Source organism: Grammomys surdaster, unplaced genomic scaffold (assembly GCF_004785775.1).
Source record: "Grammomys surdaster isolate TR1022 unplaced genomic scaffold, NIH_TR_1.0 126313, whole genome shotgun sequence".
NCBI lineage: Eukaryota > Metazoa > Chordata > Mammalia > Rodentia > Muridae > Grammomys > Grammomys surdaster.
In genome coordinates, this window is record NW_021621113.1 from 56,792 (window position 1) to 70,958 (window position 14,167).

The following is a 14,167-nucleotide window of genomic DNA, read 5'->3' on the forward strand; positions in this document are numbered from 1 at the left end:
ATTCTCAATTAAATGCTTTCCTATTTGCTTTAACTTGCACGTATCTTTAATGTTTGCATACAAGTGCATTATGATGACAATATTAACCTCAGTAGCATTTATTAACATTTCTTTAGAAAAGTTAAAATTTTTATGTACTAAGGTTTCCACTTATGCAAAAATTCTGACAATCTTTACCTTTGTGATTTCTTCTATCTCTTAAAAGTTTTACTTCCATTAAAAAAATATAAGGAAGTGGTTTCACTGTTATAATACAGTCCTTTAATCCAGGGATCAGCAAACTTTATCTGTAAAGGGCCAGATAGTAAATATTTTTGACTTTGGAAGCCATATGGTCTGATCTCTGTCACAACTGCCCAACTCTGCCTGGTAGAGCAAAAGCACTCATAGACAACACATAATAAATAAATGAACATGGCCAAGCTCTGATAAAACTTTATTTGTAAGAGTAGTGGTTAAACAAGCTTAAACATAAGGTGGATGAGATTTGACCAGCCACTGATAATTTGCTAGTGCCGGCTTAGATCCATTTGGGACTGGGAAATTTTCTTTCACTAAATAGAAAATTTTTTCTTCTTACCATGAATATACCAAACTGAGAAAATGTCTATCATGGGTTATCTATTCTATATCATGATCAGCCTGATTAATCTTGTATCACACTATTCTGATGAAGCTATACAATGTTTAACCAAACTGCTTTCTACTGAACATCTCCATATACATTTAAAAGTATGTACATACAGCATGTGTGTATGTGTAGACCTACTACTCAAAATATCAGAACCTAGTCACCATTATGTTCATCAAAACTGTATCTTTCTTTAGGAATACTTGACATCATTAACACTTCTCACATTTTTTTTTTTTAAAAAAAACTGGTCTCATCATTCATTCAAGTCATCTGTTATTTTACAATTACTTTTTATAGTTACTGCTGGCTCTCAAATGGGAAACTGACACATAGAACTAGTACTATCATTTCTATAATTGTTATTTTACCTACATTTCCACTCAACTATCGCAAGTTTTATTAATTAACTAAAAAAGTGATTAATTTATTTCCCATTTCTATTACCTCATCTTCTTTATTTCCTATAAAATAAATTAGCATGTTTTGGGCCAAAAATCCAACAATAGCTAAGTACTAATACTGTATTAATAATAATGTAGTAATCTGTATTATGTTATTAACTACACAAGGTTCCCATAATTTTGTTTTTAAATTTAGAGTTTGATCTACCATAGTTATTTCCTTGACAGAATATATGTAAGAAATGTATCATCAATTATGTGACATATTATATGGAATCTAATAAAGATACTGATAATCCAAGTAGCAGCATTGGTGATATATACTTTTATTTTAAAGGCAGAATCTCATTGCACAGCCCTAGATGAAGTGGAACTTATGTAAATCAGGCTGCCCTCTAACTCACAGAGATCTGCCTGACTGTACCCAAGTACTGGGATTAAAAGCATGCACTACCACACCTGGCAGACCTCTAGTCCACTTTTCTTATTCTGTGATAGCAATTCCAAAACTTATGAGACTTATTTAAGTCATTGGTATGTATTATTCATGGTAGAGGGGAGAGGAGAAAAGTCTGTAAATATTCTGTATAAAACACAACATCTTCAAGGCAGAAATGCTTGGTCTATCTCCTACAATGACTATTAAATCAGGATTTATGAGAAATAAATACCTGATGACCCCAAAGCTTTCAAAAACAAGTAAAACTAACTAAAAAAAAAAACAGAGGTCAAAATAAAAAGTACTTTATCTTCCCCTTGCTGAACACAAAGGAAGGCCTTATAAACACCACAGGGCAACAATGTTGAAAACAAACATCCTCTATGGCCAAATAAACAATATAACTAATGTCAAATCAAACATTTGCATGACTGCAATACTTTCAAAGGGTCTGTGAATAATTACTAGACTAATTAGGCAATTTGTTTTCCCATTTTCATTTATTCCAACAGAAGACTACAAATTAATTCTTTTTTATTACTTTGAGCAGCAAAGAAGAAAAAAATGAAGATTCCAACGTTAGTGACATCTAACTCTCAGATCCTACGGAAAAGATAGAAAAAGAGGACTTTGTCTCTCCTAAAGAGTTTCAATTTGAAAACCCTACCTAAACATTAAAAAAAAAATAGTTACAGAAAGATATAATCTAGTGAAAATTAGACCTAGATTATAAACCTAGACTTATTCTTTCCTGGCTATATAGCCTTGAATAACTAAATTAATCTGTGAAATTTTGCTTATTACTTTAGAACACACACACACACACACACACACACACACACACACACACACACGTTACAAGGATGAAACAATGTAGTACCTTAAAAACAGCAACAACTATTTTTTAAACTACAGAAAATACTATAGTAAAATGCAAAGGAATTAGAATGAATGAAACTGAAAAGCCAGACAATGAAAAGTCAGGTAGCAGAAGCAAGGTGACTGACAAGTGACTAAAAGCAATGGATTAGCAGTGAGACACAGACGCAGACATTTCAGCATCCTAGTGTTGTGGATGAAGACCATTTTAAACTGTAAAAAGTACACTGAAAGCAATTCTACAAAGTAAAGCACAGAGAGAAATCACTATTAACTGATGATCAGAGTCACAAACTGTCAGTACTTTATGAGTACAGTTTGTTAGAGTAAATAAACACTACTTTGTAACTCTTGGTCTATGGAGAAAGAGTAAAATTAATAAAGTGTTACACAGTACTGAAAAAGCAAGAAATCTAGATTTCCATTGATCAGGGGAGGTACAAAATGCATGGAGCAAGTAGGGAGCAGAATGTAGGAAGGAAGGGGAAGAGAGAGTGAAAGGGAAAGAACCAGCCTCCTCCCTTGGAGGATTTCTAGAACTACCAAATGTTTGATACTGCAGATAACAGGATCAATATGACTGACAACTGAAACCTTCCTTTAGCCACTCATGTGCTGGGACTGCTCTACTGTGGGGACAGGATGAAGATTGCTCTGTAATCCTGCATTTACCATGACCTACCCATATTACTGTCTATTCAGGAGACCAAACAAATAAGTAGTACGTCTCTGAGAAGTTCTTCCCAATAAATATTGCAAACTTGATATTTAGAATTTTATACCATATTTTGTAATTTTCAGTAAGTGTATAAAACACAAGCATTGCTATCCATTCCATCCTATTGATCTTCTCTAGCCACTGAAAGCTCTGCTTTAAAAACAACAATACTAATAAGTTTCCCAATGCTTTCTAAACCCCACTTATTTAGCCTTAGCCTTTATCATGAGGAAAATTCAATAGGTCATATAGAAAAGAAAGACAAGAGGCTGGGAATTTAGCTCAGTGGTAGAGCGCTTGCCTAGAAAGCACAAAGCCCCGTGGTTCAGTCCTCAGCTCTGAGAAAAAAAAAAAAAAAAAAAAAAAAGACAAAAAGAAAGGGAAGCCTTTGGTACTCTCTCAGCATAATGATTTCTTAGGAATTTTCCATGTTCATAGGGGGAGTATGGAAAGATTAGAGATCTACCCTGAACAAAGACATATGTAATCTTCACAGGAACACATGGCTACACGAATTTTTCCCTGGCAATCAGGCCATCACACCAAATTCAGATACCCAAGATTTCCACTTCTCTTCTTTCTAGAAATTACACTTAATGTATCATCACCTGACATATTTTCATATTCCTTCTACTGTCTTTGCTGAACCAGCCACATTCATTACTCAACCAATTTCTATAGTATTATCCTTTTCCTTAGTATTGTCAAATTTTTGCTTGAGTTGTCAACTATGTGCAATTGTGGGCCTACCCTTTAAATTAATAGTCACTCTCAGAGGTCAAATTCCACAGCCTGAAGAAATAGGATATACCTCACTGAACTATCTTTCTCTCTCTTTTCTCTTCTCTACACTACCCACACATATGCTATGCTAAACTAAATCATGTAGTATGAAACTTCCTGCCACTCCATTAAAAGACATAAAAACCACAGATTTTCCTTTGTTAGGTTATTTCTCTGAAGGTTTTTCTCCAAGTTTCCCCCTTTATCATTATCATGGCAGCTGTTTCTCTTACTCCTACTTTTAAGCTATACCTCCTTAATGAAGCTCAAGTCTTTTTTCCTTTAAGGCCCTATTATGTTGTTTCTGATACTCTGTGTTATTACTTTTGAATGCTTTCCAACCTCACCTGGCTCCTGTGGTTACAATGCTCTCTCCCAATAAACACCATTTCTGAAAGGTAATTATGTGTCAGCTCATTCCACAAACCACCTGCTTTTCCCTCTCTTACACTCTATAGTCATCTAGTCTTCTCTCTTTATCTAAACCAGTGGTTCTCTATAGTAAATGATTTTGCTCCTCGGGAATACCTGGCAGTGTCTCAAGATACTTCTGACTGTCACGACTAGAGAAAGAGAGCTGCAACCTGCACCAAGTATAGGTAGAAACCAAGGATGCTAAAGAGTCTGCGATAAACAGAACAGGGCCTCATAACAAAAAATGGTCTTGGTCTAAATATCAGTGGTGCTGATGTTGAGAAACCCTGCTTAAAGATGCCTAAATAAAATTTCTCTTCCATACATGCCTCTAGAATAAAACTCTCTAGAATAAAAAAAAAAATAAGGAAAAGATAAGCTTACTAAAATTAGATATTATTTCCTAGAAACAGCTAATTTGTATTATCTTTATTTTTCACTCTCTAAATTCATGCCATATGAACAAAATACAACTACTTTCAAAAAAATTACTACTATCATGCATTCATTGTTTAAATCCTTTCCTACAAGTCATAGTAATCACAGCCCCCGGTGCAGCTTCTTTCTTCCAATCCAAATACTGCAATGTCATCAACTGCATGGGTAAGTTAACTGAGTGTATGATTTCTGTTGCAGGATTCCCGACTGACTTCCAGGGCAGTCCTGAAACAGCACAGGTGTGGCCTTGCTCTAACTATCCAAATATCTCAAACATGGAATCATGAGTCACTCACCAAGGCCTCCTTTCCAATAAACTGATTCTTTAATCAATTAACCCTTTCAAAGATAATTATGTTTATTAGCCCTCCTGAAAGAGAGTTAAATGCATACCTAACCTGTACTTCATTAGTAGTAACTGAAAAAGCTTAGTCGCATCTATGAATTAAGTCACTCCACAAGCCCATGTGTCACCCTCCTACTAGGTCTTCAACTTCACCTGCTGAAACCTCAAAGACTCACCTGCCTCTCAATCCTGTACTAAAATGCCTACAAAAGCCACACTGCTATTAAAAGACAAGGATTATAAACCTTAACTCCCCTTCAGAAACATTTTCATGTAATTCTTGCTACAACCTTGCAAAACAATTCAAGCTGCTTCAATCACAGATTCTTCTCATCCTGTCAATAAACTATTTCACTTTAAGCACTTCCTGTCTCAAATGAGTAAACTCATTGTGACACAGAAGGAGGCAGGAGGGGTGAGGTGTTTACTTGAGCATTGTCAGGTTCGTCTTTAACTCTGTCTAGTAGTCCCTGCTGAGGCGCCACTGCTTTGTCATACTCATCATCCAAAGGTTCTTCTTTAATTCTAATATTTGGTGCAAACGAATTCCCAAGTTCCGAACCAATGGATTCTTTATTGGCAAATGGGTAGCTGGAGTCCTAAAACACAATATAAAGGATTAATAAATATTCAAATTTAAAATTATTCCTCTTCAGGGTTAATACCCAAAATAAAGCTCACTGGAAATGAACTATATGGACGGAAATATGTTAGTGTCCCTATGCCTAAAAGCTGATGGTCTAAATAATGTAAACAAAGAACCTAAGATCCAAGGCTTTTTAGAATATCTCCCAAGATGTCATTATGCAAATAATAGTTTTTTAAAAATCAGTGCTCTGTCTAACACAAGCAGAATTTTGAAAAGTGACATAAAGAAAACTTTTGACACTTGCCACAGTTAACAGCAATCTACATACACACTGAAAACTTACCCTAAAGTTTGTTTCTGGGTTTTGTGGTAAATGAGTATGTAATGTTTCTTCAACTTGATTAGCTATTGAAAGAAAACAAACAAACAAACACATGTATATGAATAACAAGTCTCATAAAGAATGACCTAAAAGGCTATTATTTGAAATCATCTCTCTATTCCAACAAAGATACTCTTAAGAGTGAACTAGGTTCCAAAGTACCCAAAACAGCTTCACTCAAAGTTGCACACAACTTGGTCTCCCCTTACTACACACCTTTCCTCACTCATACAAAGTGCTGACTTGATCCACTATGCTCTGAAAACTGTTTGTTCTCCTTTGCAGTTCTACTAAGTTCACCAAGTCTCTGCTGTCTACCCCAGTATTTATAGTTTTCAAACTCTGCTCAGTTCAAAACCCACCTCTGTAGAAAAACATTCCTTGTCCACTAAGTCTCTCCCAAGAATTTCGGGTGAGTCAGGAACTCAGTGGTAGGGGACTTGTCTAGTATGCACAAAGGTCCAGAATCTAATACCAAGCACTCTGGAAGGTGAGGGTTATGACAGACTTAGGCTAGGCATGGTGGCTCACATCTGTTAGTTGAAACACTGAAGAGACAAGGTAGAACTGCAGTGAGCTCTGGGCCAGCTTGTCTCTCTCAAATGTGAAAAAAGCAATCACTTTAACACTCCAGTTACTCAAATATTACAGTGTTCCATGACAAACTCTTCTTACACTATCTTACCTTACACATTCACTCTTGGGCTAGTCAACTCATCATTAGCACCTCTACTACCTACCTTGGTTTATCCCTTCTACTATTAGACATTATGTTCCTTTGGAAAAAGGACTCCTAAAATTTCAATATCCATTAAGATACATATACATATACATTAGAAATAAAGTATGCCCTTGCACATCCTTGTATATAATATAGTTGCCCTTCTTCACTATACTGGTTCCTTCTTTCTAAAATACCTTTTTCCTAGGATTTTCTGAAGAGAAATACATGGACTGACACAGTGTACCTGCTTTCCTAAACATCAATTTAACATTTGAGAAAGGATTACAATCTTCTTGTAAAAGCCTAGGTCCCAAGAATACAAAGAAGAATATGATACAATCTGGCTGTCAAGAAACAGAAACAAAACAAGATAACAAATACTATAAATATTAAGGCATAAAACAAAGTTCTGTGAAAATATAAGTAAGGAGAACATCCTTAGGAATAACTATAAAGTAGGAAAGATTTATGAATTATGCTTCATTGAATAAGAAATAATTTTACAAGTGTATATATACACAGAGAAAAAATGACTGGAGAGAGCAAGAAAGGAAAGTACATGAGAAAAGTGCGATATATTCGAGAGCAGAACTGGAACTAGAGTACAGGGTGCACTGTATAAAGAGAATCGAAAGGAACTTCGATGAACTCCTAAAACAGTGGGGGTAATTTGTTTCAACTCCGTAGTTTAGACTAACAGGTGGGACATCAATTTAAACCAGTGCTTCCAGCACAAAGATGCTAATTCCAACTTCAGATTTTAATGTGCAACCAAAGAAACTGAACAGGTGAGTTTGAGGCCAGCCTGGTCTACAGAGTGAGTTCCAGGACAGCCAGGCTATACAGAGAAACCCTGTCTTGAAAAATAAAAAACAAAAAACAAACAAACAAAGAAAAAACCGAACAGGTGATTCAATTATCTTCCCTTCTCATCATAATATTGCAAGCCAAGAAGGAAAAAAATATGATTTAGAGATATTTTTAAACCAGTTATACGACAATGAAATGTTATGAGGAAAAATTCAATCACTTTGTAAAATAAGAGAAAGTAAAACTGAGAGCTTACAAGGAGCTTAAAACTGTTCATATTTCACTTAACATAAAGAGTAATAAAAGTTCTATTATCAGTACTTGGTTATAGTGTTCTATAATTCTATTCCAACAATTATTACCTGCTTTATCAAAAAAACTGCTTTTCAACCTTGAATCCAAACCTTTATGGGGTTTATCCAACCGTTTTTCACGTTCATGATAAGTTAGGTCTCTATTTTTCTCCTTTCCAGAAAATGTCTCTTTGCTGTTTTCTCTCCCTAAACAAAAATCTTTTCGTATTGATTTAAAGACAGAAACCTGATCAAACTGTTTAGTAAAGTCTTTTTTTAATTGATTTTGACTTTGTGTTTCATTTTCATTGTCTGATTCATGATGAGAAGCTCTTCTCTCTACTTCCAAACTACCATCAGTATGAACTGAAGAAACAAGAGTGTCCTTTGAACTAAAATCCTGGTCATCCTCATTGTCACTACTAACGACCGGAATTCCTGCAAGATCCCCAGAGTTCAAAAAATAATCATCTTCATCCAGCAATGAATTTTCAGATCCTGTTTGATTCGGCATTCCATAAGACATGCTGGCAAGGGTGGGAGTTAAGTTGTGGTCTGTATCTTCAGACATTTCTGTATCCATGACACCACCTTAAAAAGTAAGAAACTGTTTAGACAAGTAGCAGTGCTGAGGATGACCGCAGTTATAAGGTCTGTCTTCCATTTAATCATGTGAACTTCCTCTTTGTCAAACAAAATATAGGCAAATTACAATAGTATTCATTTAACATTTCTGATGAGATTATCCCTATCTGACACTTAAGGGTACAGGAGCCTAAACTTGAAAGACTACTTCAAGTTAGAAAGGAGACAAGATGATATAGAGAAAACTTCAGAATCAGACCGATTTGTGGAAAACTACAAAGCACAAAATTCTTGGTCTATATAAAAAACAATCTAATACTCACCTTGGAAATTAATTTGTGGTGAGGCTTAGTGACAGTTATGTATAAAGAGACACTCAAAAATTAATAAACACCAAGAATTATGAAAATGCTAGTTATAATTTTTATAGTGTGTGTTCTACAGAGTTAAGACCAAAACACTCACTATGATGTAATAGGTCGTTAGCCCCAGAATCCCAGTTTCTCTGAACTAACACTAACACCGATTTAATAAAGTTAAGGTTTTCTAGGCTAAATATGTAAACATAAAAATGACTTTAGCTATCCTGCTAGCCTTCATAACTACATGCTGAAATCTGTCCTATTATAAAAGGAAGATTCACCTTTCCTTCCCAAATTTGTTTTTAAAAAGCCTTACCTACGTCGTTCTTCTTTAGCTATACCTAACCCTTACCGTAGTCTTGTCGTCCAAGATAAGATTAGTGGGCTAAAGAAATGGCTCAGTGGTTAACAACACTGGCCTTTCTACCAGAAGGGATGAATGGACTCCCAGTACCCACACGGTGGCTAACAACCCTCTGTAATTCTAGTTCCAAGGGGATCTGACACTCCCTTCTGAACGCACAGATATACTTGCAGGCAAAATCAAAACAAAACCTATACACATAAAATAAAAATAAGTAAATCCCAAAGTAGATTTAGATGTCCTTTTTCAACATCTCTCCTTCCCTAAGAAACTTCACTGTAGTGTCTCTAACCTCAAATTCATTTCCTCACTGCAGCTCCTACATTTCCTTCACTTGATTAAATGATTCACCAACTAGCAAATATTAAAAAGAATTATTTCAACTCTCCCATGAACAAGTTCTATCAACTATATTATTTCATCTCTCTAAAATCCATATCTTCTATTCAGCACCTAATTCTAACTGTAAAAATCTCTACCTGTACAGATATGATGACTCACACTCCAATTCCAGAATCTGATGCCTGATTCTGTCCTCTGTAGGCACTAGGCAATCAAATGCACATACATACATGAACCCATACACATTAAATTTTAAAAATAAATCTTAGAGCCAGGCACTCAAGAGGCAGGCAGGATCTGGGAGTTTGAAGCCAGCCTGGTATACATATAGTGTTCCAGAATAGCCAGGACTACATAGAGAGAAACCCTGTTTTCCTTTTTAAATAGTAAAAATAAAATAAAATAAAAATGAAATGGTAAGCCGGGCAGTGGTGGCGCATGCCTTTAATCCCAGCACTTGGGAGGCAGAGTCAGGAGGATTTCTGAGTTTGAGGCCAGCCTGGTCTACAAGAGTGAGTTCCAGGACAGCCAGGGCTACACAGAGAAACCCTGTCTTGAAGAAAAGAAAAAAAGAAAAAGAAATGGTGAAAGCATGCTAAAAAAAAAAAAAATCTTTTTTTTTTGGGGATTGGGGGTGGGGATGGGGGAGGAGACAGGTTTTTCCTGTGTGGCCCTGGCTATCCCAGAACTAGCTCTGTAGACCAGAGTAGCATTGAATTCAAAAGATCTGCTTTGTCTCTGCCTCCCAAATGCTAAGATTAAAGGCGTGCACCTGATTCAAATGCTGAAATCTTAAGAGGAAATGCACACTTTAGAGTGTACATGCCTACTTTCTCATGGTATATAGTAAAGACAGGAAGGGACTGAAAGACTGCACAAGACAAGCAACATTACAGGCATTTCCAATTACTTAAAATTCATATTAAGAGATTTAGAAGGTACACAACCCAGCATTCTAACAGACTATAAGTCTAAGTCATCTTCTCTATTCAGCATTTAATTATTATTAACATGACATGTACTGTCTACTTTGTAACTGTTACATGTGTGAAATGTACATTATGACATCACCGACTTAGGTTCTATAGTAAATAAGAAATCAAAATAAGAAATCCATACTAACAAGTAATATTGCAAGCAACTTTTTTAATCTATTTACATTAACAGTCAAGGATTATGGTGGAAAGCAACAGCCACTCAAAAAACCTGACATACAACTCACATGGAAATAACTTCAGATCTAAGTTCAAACCTTAAAAGAAAAGAGAAACCATGTTACAATCACTAAGTAGGAAGGTAAAAACCAGCATTTTTTAATGACAAAAAAATCAGTATAAAAATACAAAAAAAAAAAAATCTATGCACACTAATAAAGAAAACCAAACAAAAAGACAAAGGATAAACTGGTTAAAATGTCTTCACTGCACTATACCACAAAGGGCAATAAGGAAGCAACCAAGTACACATAAAAGCAAGAATTTTAACAAACATTCCACAGATAGGGAGAGATCAATAGTCAATAAAGGAAATACCAATTAATGATAACAATGAGCTACATATAGATTGACAGTAAAACAAAAATGCTCAGGACAAGGTTAACAAACTATGACCCAAAACCATGAAATATAGAGAAAAGGTTTGTGGCAGAGATCATATGTGGGCTTTGGAAAGCCCAAAAAATGTACTGTTTAATTCTCAGCAAAGAGTATTTTCTAACTGTTATAGTTAAATACTGTGATAAGAATGAATGCAAACTAAAACAAAGTTAGTTTGAGGCCAGAGTGAGGTACGTCAGTCTTTGTCAATAAATGGGTGGGTGGGTGTCTCTTTTCACCAGTGAAGCAAAATATACTACACCAAAAATAGACTATTATGTAGCTACTTTAAAAATAAGGTGGCCAGATGTGGTGGCACCCATCTCTCAGTCCTTGGTAGGTGGATTTACAGCTAAGGATATAAGGTGAACCTTTTCCTTTTCCTCCTCTTCTTTTTTTTTTTTTAAATCTCCTTTTGATTTTTCAAGACAGGGTTTTCTTTATGTAGTCTAGGCTATCCTAGAACTCACTTTGTAGACCAGGTTCGCCTTCAACTCAGAAATCCGACTGCTTTTGCATTCCAAGTACTGGCATTTAGACGAGTGTGCCACCACCATCCAGCTGATTGAACCTTCTCAGGAGTAGGGAGTTGACATGTTTTGTTTTTTTAAATTCCCAAGTTCTACTGACAAAGGGGAAAAAAAGTTTGAATGCAGGATCAGTAAAATTGTGTAAAGGGTAAAGCACTTGCCCTACAAGCCTAACGACCCAATTTTGATGACAGGAATCTTCAACACAAGGTGAAAACACACTTCCAAAATTTGTCCTCTGACCTTCAAATGCACAAAGTAGAACATGAACATCTATATTCACATACACACTGTCAGGTACAAAGCAGCCCCTGAAAATGGCCATCATAGAAAAAAAATGTCCTAAATAGAAGGACTATTGTTAATTGCAATAAAGCTTGGCCTCAGTTCAAACTAAATAATCAGTCCCAATGGCCAGAAAATGGCACACTTGATTTCCAAAGTCTCAGACCGTGACAATTTCTACAATCACACAAGCAAATGATCTGAAAAATCCCTAACCGCTAAGCTCTCTGTACTCTCTGCTCTCAAAACAATCCATCTCTAAGTCTCCAATCTCTCTAGTCCCTCCTTCTGATCACTGGAGTCAGTCTTACAGAATTCAAATGCCTTTTGGGAATGGATAGTATTGGGGAAGTTGTCATGTGTTGTTCTACTCTACTAAAAAAGCTAACTTCGAAGACTGTCCTGGGTCAGGCTAGCCACGTGATACCATGGCAGGGAAAAGGAGAACATAACAGAAAGGACCAGAAAAATGACACCATATGCTTGAGAACAACTAAGAGGTAAACAACTTCCAATAGAAGTTCCTAACAGTTACGCACAATCACAGATGTTTGACTCTCTGAAGACCTTCCCAACCCTTTTCCTTGGTTTTGTTTGCAAACTTTGAAGCTTTTATTGAAATTTAAACTTCCTTTATCTCAGAATTTCTAAGATCATTAGGGGGAGGTTCAAAGAAAGCTGGCTTAAAACTTGTAACATAAAGGGTTAATAGTAGAAAATAAATGTGTAAGTAATCTTAATTTGCTATAGCAATATGCATAACTTGGATTCAACTCTTGTTTAGAAAAATTGATGAGTTTTTTTCAAGATACTTTATTTTCCCTAGACTAAGAAGACAATACTTGGCCTCTACATTACTTTAGATGTAGATAAATTCCTAAGGTAATAATGGACTATTCAGGCTAACAGAAACTGACTTAAAGATAAATGTATCATGTCTATGCTAACTTTATTAAACTATAGCTGTTTGGAGAAACTACATCATATATGCTTTGTATGAAAAGGATCTTAAAGTTTGTTTTGATACTAAAGGGTCTTCAGTTCAAAATTACAATCATTAAGGCTCAAACTTAACATGGATATAATTATAAAATCCTAATCTTATTTAAACTATCAAAAATAATTAAGATGTGTAAGTTAATGATCAGTCACATTATAAACAGTCAAATGTACTCATAACTATGACTGTAGTCATGCTAAGTACAAATGTCTGTTATCCCCTAACAAACGCAAACCCACTCTTGTACTTGTAGTCCCTTCACACCTCCCAACCTTCAAGGAAGAGATTCTCTCCTTCCTCGTTGGTGTGACAAGAGTACCTCAGAACCTGGATTCCAACTTTGTTATTCTTGTGTGATTTTAAGTCCAAAGAACATAAAAGATAGTCTAGGGAAATGTGTAGGCATGTCTGGTAACCTGAGTTCTATCCCTTAAACCAACATGGTAGAAGTTAAGAACCACCTCCTAAAAGTTGTCCTTTGATCTCCACAAATATACACTCACTCACTCACTCACTCACTCACATATATAAATACATACATACATACATACATACATACATACATACATGCAAACACACAAAATAAAATTTAAGAAAATATCTTCCTATGCCAATTATGATCATATATTCAGACTTTACTCTCCTGTGAAAGTCCCTATGTACAGGTGCAATTATTAAACCTTAGTCATAAATGATAATACATATCTATAATCCCAGCATTTGGCAAATGAAGGCAGAATAAGGAGTATGGGGAAACTCCCAGCTACATAATAAGCTTAACACCAATCTAATACTAAGACCCTGTTTTCGCTGGGCGGTGGTGGCGCACGCCTTTAATCCCAGCACTTGGGAGGCAGAGGCAGGCGGATTTCTGAGTTCGAGAGTTCGAGGCTAGCCTGGTCTACAGAGTGAATTCCAGGACAGCCAGGGCTACACAGAGAAACCCTGTCTCGAAAAACAAACAAACAAACAAACAAAAAGATGCTGTTTTCAATCTTTCACATCCACTCCCACCCCTCTAAAAAGAGATTAAAAGTAAGGAGGCAAGAAATGGAGCAGGGTACCTACTGCAATAATCCATGGGAAAACTGTTAATTATGACCAGTGCAACAACAGAAGGTAGAAGGGTCCAGAAACATGGAAATAGCAGATGGTGGGTATGCAAGGACCCAAGAATACAAGGCATCATTTCTTAAGACCGGATGTGTGTGTGTGTGTGTGTGTGTGTGTGTGTGTGTGTGTGTGTGTGTGTGT

At 35.9% G+C, this 14,167-nt stretch overlaps 1 protein-coding gene across 2 annotated transcripts in view; it reads right to left on the reverse strand.

Moving 5' to 3' along the window:
- Window positions 1-14,167, reverse strand: part of Zmym4 (zinc finger MYM-type containing 4) — a 110,022-nt gene that overhangs the window by 55,371 nt on the left and 40,484 nt on the right. For both annotated transcript variants that reach the window (XM_028759700.1, XM_028759699.1), the window contains exons 3-5: window positions 7,920-8,441; window positions 5,985-6,046; window positions 5,481-5,651 (exon numbers count right to left, since the gene is read on the reverse strand). In XM_028759700.1, coding sequence (XP_028615533.1) covers window positions 5,481-5,651; window positions 5,985-6,046; window positions 7,920-8,441 — 755 coding nt within the window. The remainder of the gene's footprint in view (window positions 1-5,480; window positions 5,652-5,984; window positions 6,047-7,919; window positions 8,442-14,167) is intronic.